At 41.3% G+C, this 7090-nt stretch overlaps 1 protein-coding gene across 1 annotated transcript; it reads right to left on the bottom strand.

Moving 5' to 3' along the window:
* Positions 1-596: 596 nt before the first annotated feature.
* Positions 597-2236, bottom strand: LOC147642959 (uncharacterized). Its single transcript, XM_086837539.1, has 2 exons — positions 1521-2236; positions 597-1442 (listed from the first exon to the last, which is right to left on the bottom strand). The coding sequence occupies exons 1-2, from the start codon at positions 1764-1766 to the stop codon at positions 597-599; spliced, it is 1092 nt and encodes a 363-aa protein (XP_086693665.1). The 5' UTR covers positions 1767-2236.
* Between the last annotated feature and the right edge of the window lie 4854 nt (positions 2237-7090).

Below are 7090 nucleotides of genomic sequence, written 5' to 3'. Positions count from 1 at the left end.
CATGTGAATGTAACAAATAAGTCTGGGCGGCCATAATGCCAGAAACTAAAGAGCGTAAAGGATCTGGTGGTGGGACCAATTGTGGCAATTTTACTTTGCCTTCAGCACAACATAATCCAGTAGATTCACCAGTGTATTTTAACGCCTTACAATATTTACAAATTGTTTTCATTTCCCCAATTGTTACTGATTTGTCGGCACAATAATCAATTGCCGGATCATAGTGGAATGCAGCTCGTTCAAGAATCACAGGAGCACTGCGTCTGCGGATTCGCTCAATTTCATTATGTCTAGCTTGCTGTTGTTGTGTTTGATGTGCACGAACTCGTTGCATTCTAAGCCTATCTCCTACATTGTCACTCACTAAAGAACGCAATTCTGACATAGCAATACGACTATTTTCTTGATCTCTCTGTCTCTGGTCATCAGTGCGGTTAGCACGTGAGGTAGCTCTTCGCACATTTGATTGACTACGACGACCTACGTTAGGTCGTCTTCTCCTCGGCATCGTAAATTGTAATTGAGAAAATTTCCCACTTATTTAGCAGTAAAGTGTCACTATCACAAAAAAGAGCACATTACTTGGAATGTCACTATCACAAAGGATCACCAAAGTAAAGAAAGTTCTCGCGCACGTAGCCACAAAGATAGAAGGATGCACTCATAGATATCATAACTCGTAACACAATATAATATCGTAATACAATATTCTTTGTTTCTCCATTCTCCGCGTAAATATAAAGACTTTTTGGTTTTCCGACTCGTGAACACGCAACATATAATTGTCCGTGTGAAAAACAATCTTCATCCAAATCCAGACCACACAACTCCACAGATTGACCTTGAGCTTTATTTATGGTCATTGCAAACGCCAAACGAATGGGAAACTGCAATCTCTTGAACTGCAACGGTGTATCTGTCGGGATCATAGGAATCCTAGGAATGAGGACATCTTCACCTTTGAAAGGACCACTTATGATCGTTGCTTCTACTATGTTGTTCATCAATTTCTTGACTGCGAGTCGCGTACCGTTGCAGAGTTTCGGCTGATTTATATTCCGGAGCATGATAATCGGCACACCTATTTTTAATTTCAATATGTGTGGTGGCATTCCAGGCAGATCAAGTGAGTTTAGAAATTCGGTAGGGTAATTAACTGCTTCCTCTGCTTCCACAACGGTATCTATCGACTTATATGTAATTTCGTCAGTTTCTATGCTTTTTTGGATTACATGATTGAGCTGGTAGACATCTTTGTTCTTGGCAGCGAGAATCGCTCGTCCACTGAGCCAATCGTGGTTCCTATAATTTATTCGGATATTGGGGAACACTTTTTGGATAAGTTCTTCCTTCGATGTAACTAAATTACAGAAATTCCCGGGCAATACTATTTTTCTCGACGTCTCATTGACTGGCAGCTTTCCGTTCCCAATGTCCAGTAGCTGTCGTGAGAATACGTCGGCTGAGTCATTGTTCTGTAACTGGACACGCATATTCGTCTTCAACTGTAATGTACGTACATGTTTCCACAATATAGAATATTTCAGGCAAGCATTTATCTCGTCAGCTGGTGTCGATCGGGAAATCACAGGCAACGTTTGTCTGAAATCCCCTGCGAGCAATATTAACGCGTTCCCATGCATTGCTCTCAGCCGCTCAGTCTCTCGGAAGGAGGCCCGTTCTTCGTCAGTCATATTCGTAATCTTACGTCTTTTTGCTTCTGTATTGCGAATACAACGACCCAATCTCGACTTTTTTGGTGGCATGACTTCGTTTCTTACTGAACCTGAACAAAAAATAAAATTTTTATCTCCAATTTCTTCTTTCAATATGTTTTTAATGTTTGACAGGAAATGCTTTGATTTGCTTGTAGAGGGCGCAGTAGTAGGGGCACGGGGAAACGCTAAAAAAATAGATATATTCGCAGCCGCAGATAAGCTATCAACATCAAAAGTAGTCAATAACCGAGCTGGAACCTCAACGCATGTTCTCTAAAAATTTGGGCATAAACGGTTCAGAACTTTTCAAGTTTCTTCTTTCAATATGTTTTGAATGTTTGACAGGAAATGCTTTGATTCAGCTGGCTGCCTGTAGATGGCGCAGCAGTAGGGTCACTTGGAAACGCTAAGGGTGGACTACCCCTAACATTTAGGGGGATGAAAAATAGATGTTGGCCTATTCTCATAGATACCGGATAAGCACAAAAAATTTCATCAAAATCGGTCAAGCCGTTTCGGAGGAGTAAGGTCACAGTTTTCGTGCCCTTATTCCTTCGAAACGGCTTGACCGATTTTGATGAAATTTTTTGTGCTTATCCGGTATCTATGAGAATAGGCCAACATCTATTTTTTATCCCCCTAAATGTTAGGGGTAGTCCACCCTTAGCGTTTCCAAGTGACCCTACTGCTGCGCCATCTACAGGCAGCCAGCCAGAATCAAAGCATTTCCTGTCAAACATTCAAAACATATTGAAAGAAGAAACTTGAAAAGTTCTGAACCGTTTATGCCCAAATTTTTAGAGAACATGCGTTGAGGTTCCAGCTCGGTTATTGACTACTTTTGATGTTGATAGCTTATCTGCGGCTGCGAATATATCTATTTTTTTAGCGTTTCCCCGTGCCCCTACTACTGCGCCCTCTACAAGCAAATCAAAGCATTTCCTGTCAAACATTAAAAACATATTGAAAGAAGAAATTGGAGATACAAATTTTATTTTTTGTTCAGGTTCAGTAAGAAACGAAGTCATGCCACCAAAAAAGTCGAGATTGGGTCGTTGTATTCGCAATACAGAAGCAAAAAGACGTAAGATTACGAATATGACTGACGAAGAACGGGCCTCCTTCCGAGAGACTGAGCGGCAGAGAGCAATGCAAATGCACATAGAGGAATCAGCAGAAAGACGAGCAGATAGGCTTGAGAGAAAACGATTGAGAGTTAGGCAGTCGCGTTCTGCAGCAATCGATTTGATTCACTCTCAAAATAATGATCGCGACAGGGCAAGGGTAACTGAAGCGCGTTTACAGCTTGCAGCAGATCAAACCCTGCAATACAATCGTCTTGCATTCAGATATAATCCAACTGTTGATTATAGCTCGAATCGCAATGTCGTTATTGGCCAGATGCATCAGGTCTGCATATACTGTCAGGCTCTCAAATTCAAAAACGAACCAAAAGGATTGTGTTGCGCTTCCGGGAAAGTGAAATTGCCTCAACTTGAAGCACCACCAGAGCCTCTGCACTCTCTATTCGCTGGATCTACTGCTGAATCGAAGCATTTCCTGTCGAACATTAGGAAATACAACTCTTGCTTTCAAATGACGTCATTTGGTGCGGAAATTATAACTGCGCAATTCATGCCAACTTTTAAAATCAAAGGACAAATCTATCATAAAGCCGGTTCCCTGCTTCCGTTCCAAGACAGCGAACACAAATTTCTTCAAATGTACTTCATTGGTGATGATGGAGATGAAGTAGATGCACGTTATGGAATCAATAAATCGCTGAAGAGGCCAATTATTTCGCAGCTACAGAATCTTTTTCACGAACGGAACAATTTGGTGCGTTTATTCAAAACAGCAATCGATATGATGCCTTCGGATACCCATAAAATTGTCATTCATGCAGACAAAACGCCTGCTGGAGAACATATCAGGAGATATAATGCTCCAACTATAGACGAAGTGGCAATTGTCATAGTCGGGGATCAGTTTCAACCTCGAGATATTGTTCTCCATCGACGAAACGATCGATTGGTAAACGTCGCAGAAACTCACCGTTGTTACGATGCTTTGCAGTATCCACTAATCTTCTGGGATGGTGCCGATGGATACCATTTCAATGTGACTTATTTCTTATGCGTTCAACCACAATATGCCACAGAGAAACGTGGCAGTCCATTTGGAGAATGGTCAACGTGTCTATTTCACAGAAAAAAATGTGCAAGAAAGAGTCCTGAATCGGCCAGCGACAACTCTGACTGCCTTCTTCACCTTATGCCAGGAAGATGATTTTGCCAGAACCTTGATGTATTCAGAAGTGCCCTCTTATCGATGAGGCAGTACGAAGTCTGCCGGGTCAGCTAGTATATATATATATATATACTAGCTGTACCCTGCCACGTTTCTCTGTGGCATATTGTGGTTAAGAGGGCACTCCTGAATACATCAAGGTTATGGCAAAAGCATCTTCCTGGCATAAGGTGAAGAAGGCAGTCAGAGTTGTCGTAGGCGGATTCAGGACTCTTTCTTGCACATTTAGTTCTGTGAAATAGACACGTTGACCATTCTCCAAATTGACTGCCAAGTGAACTACAGCTGGTACTCGTACTGCATTGCTGTCACCATTTTCTGCCTGAACACCAAAAACTGTCATATTTCTGCCTTTATTCACGTACTTGCAGTTCTATTTAATCGATTTCACGGAATTGCAATATTCTACGTTGATGTGCGCTTTGTATGATTTTGACAATAGTGGTGAGTATGGAACCACCCAACGATTGTCTACCTCAATATCACCAATTCTCATGTTTAAAGTTGCCGAAGTCCCTCCATCTTCAGTTGACCGTCTCCTATACCTGTTACGGTGTTGGCTGTAAATGCTCGAGGATATCGCTTGGAACACTTCCCGCCTACCATTCATGGTGAACATGGGTTGAGGGTACCACAAAGGCCATGGATCATGTTCTTGATGACAACTTCATGCAAATCCGTATCAACCTCGGCCCGTGGAATCTCAGCGCATATAACATCGTCGATTTCGTCTGGAGTAATTTTATCATACTGCCAAATCAGTATGTGCGCATGCGGCAATCCTCTCTTCTGCCATTCTACTGAATACATCCAGCACCGCACAGATCCAAAAACTCCATGTTTCACAATGAAATCCATCAGTGACTTGAGCTTTTGTCTGAAAACACGGGCTGTGATGTCATGCCTATCCCTATATGATTGTCCAGGAAATAACAGCTGTACTATCTCGTCCCAAGCTGGATTGCATGTGAAGGTGATAAATAAAGCTGGACGGCCGTAGCAACGAACATATGCCATGGCATCTTGAGTATATTCATGCATGTGGCGTGGACTACCTGTGTATGAGGATGGCAAAATCGTGAGCTTTCCAACGTTGGTTGTATTACGGTCATTCATCACAGCATCCCGCATATGGATATATTCCTCGGACCGAAGTTTCGTCTGATTCAATCGAAGGAGCCTGACAGTATATGCAGACCTGATGCATCCGGCCAATAAAGACATTGCGTCTCTCTCTGTGGAGGCCCGTTCTTCGTCAGTCATATTCGTAATCTTACGTCTGTTTGCTTTTGTATTGCGAGTACGACGACCCAAACTCGACTTCTTGGGTGGCATGACTTCGTTTCTTACTGAACCTGAACAAAAAAATAAAATTTGTATCTCCAATTTCTTCTTTTAATGTTTTTAATGTTTGACAGGAAATGCTTTGATTCAGCTGGCTGCCTGTAGAGGGCGCAGCAGTAGGGGCACGGGGAAACGCTAAAAAAATTGATATATTCGCAACCGCAGATAAGCTATCAACATAAAAAGTAGACAATAACCGAGCTGGAACCTCAACGCATGTTGTGTAAAAATTTGGGCTTAAACGGTTCAGAACTTTTCAAGTCTATGAAGGATGTAGACACGAACAGAGCATTTTTATATATATAAGATGAAAAAATAATTATATATATATATATTTTTTTTTATTTAATTGTGATAAAATATTTTGGTTCATTGTGATGTAATTTGAAAATATTTAAATTCGAAGAGTAAGAGTGGTTATTTCAGTCTTGGGGTTGGGAATGTACTGAGAAAAAATGTATTAATTTATTAATTATATTAATTTATTTATTTATATATTTAAAGAGGTGTGGTATTATCTGATGTAATAATCAGACCTGGTATTAACAGGTCTGATAAACAGACCTGGTTGTACGACCTGATCGGATCTGATAAACAGACCTGACCTGATGAAGAGAGCTTAAAATAAAATTGTGAAAAAAAAAGAAAAAAAAAATATATATATATATAATTATTTTTTCATATATATATATATATATATATATATATATGTTGATAGCTTATCTGCGGTTGCGAATATATCAATTTTTTTAGCGTTTCCCCGTGCCCCTACTGCTGCGCCCTCTACAGGCAGCCAGCTGAATCAAAGCATTTCCTGTCAAACATTAAAAACATTAAAAGAAGAAATTGGAGATACAAATTTTATTTTTTTGTTCAGGTTCAGTAAGAAACGAAGTCATGCCACCCAAGAAGTCGAGTTTGGGTCGTCGTACTCGCAATACAAAAGCAAACAGACGTAAGATTACGAATATGACTGACGAAGAACGGGCCTCCACAGAGAGAGACGCAATGTCTTTATTGGCCGGATGCATCAGGTCTGCATATACTGTCAGGCTCCTTCGATTGAATCAGACGAAACTTCGGTCCGAGGAATATATCCATATGCGGGATGCTGTGATGAATGACCGTAATACAACCAACGTTGGAAAGCTCACGATTTTGCCATCCTCATACACAGGTAGTCCACGCCACATGCATGAATATACTCAAGATGCCATGGCATATGTTCGTTGCTACGGCCGTCCAGCTTTATTTATCACCATCACATGCAATCCAGCTTGGGACGAGATAGTACAGCTGTTATTTCCTGGACAATCATATAGGGATAGGCATGACATCACAGCCCGTGTTTTCAGACAAAAGCTCAAGTCACTGATGGATTTCATTGTGAAACATGGAGTTTTTGGATCTGTGCGGTGCTGGATGTATTCAGTAGAATGGCAGAAGAGAGGATTGCCGCATGCGCACATACTGATTTGGCAGTATGATAAAATTACTCCAGACGAAATCGACGATGTTATATGCGCTGAGATTCCACGGGCCGAGGTTGATACGGATTTGCATGAAGTTGTCATCAAGAACATGATCCATGGCCTTTGTGGTACCCTCAACCCATGTTCACCATGAATGGTAGGCGGGAAGTGTTCCAAGCGATATCCTCGAGCATTTACAGCCAACACCGTAACAGGTATAGGAGACGGTCAACTGAAGATGGAGGG

This window comes from Drosophila serrata, unplaced genomic scaffold (assembly GCF_035046125.1).
Source record: "Drosophila serrata isolate PLE 108 unplaced genomic scaffold, ASM3504612v1 contig_318, whole genome shotgun sequence".
NCBI lineage: Eukaryota > Metazoa > Arthropoda > Insecta > Diptera > Drosophilidae > Drosophila > Drosophila serrata.
Note: the sequence above shows the minus strand (reverse complement) of the source record. Positions and strands in the feature narration are given on the sequence as shown.

Excerpts from the sequence above, each read along its gene's own strand:
- LOC147642959 (XM_086837539.1), bottom strand. The coding sequence starts at position 1,766 with ATGCCACCAAAAAAGTCGAGATTGGGTCGTTGTATTCGCAATACAGAA. Across the intron at positions 1,443-1,520 it reads ATTCTATATTGTGGAAACAT|CTACTGGACATTGGGAACGG; the intron begins GTACGTACATTA and ends TTCTCACGACAG.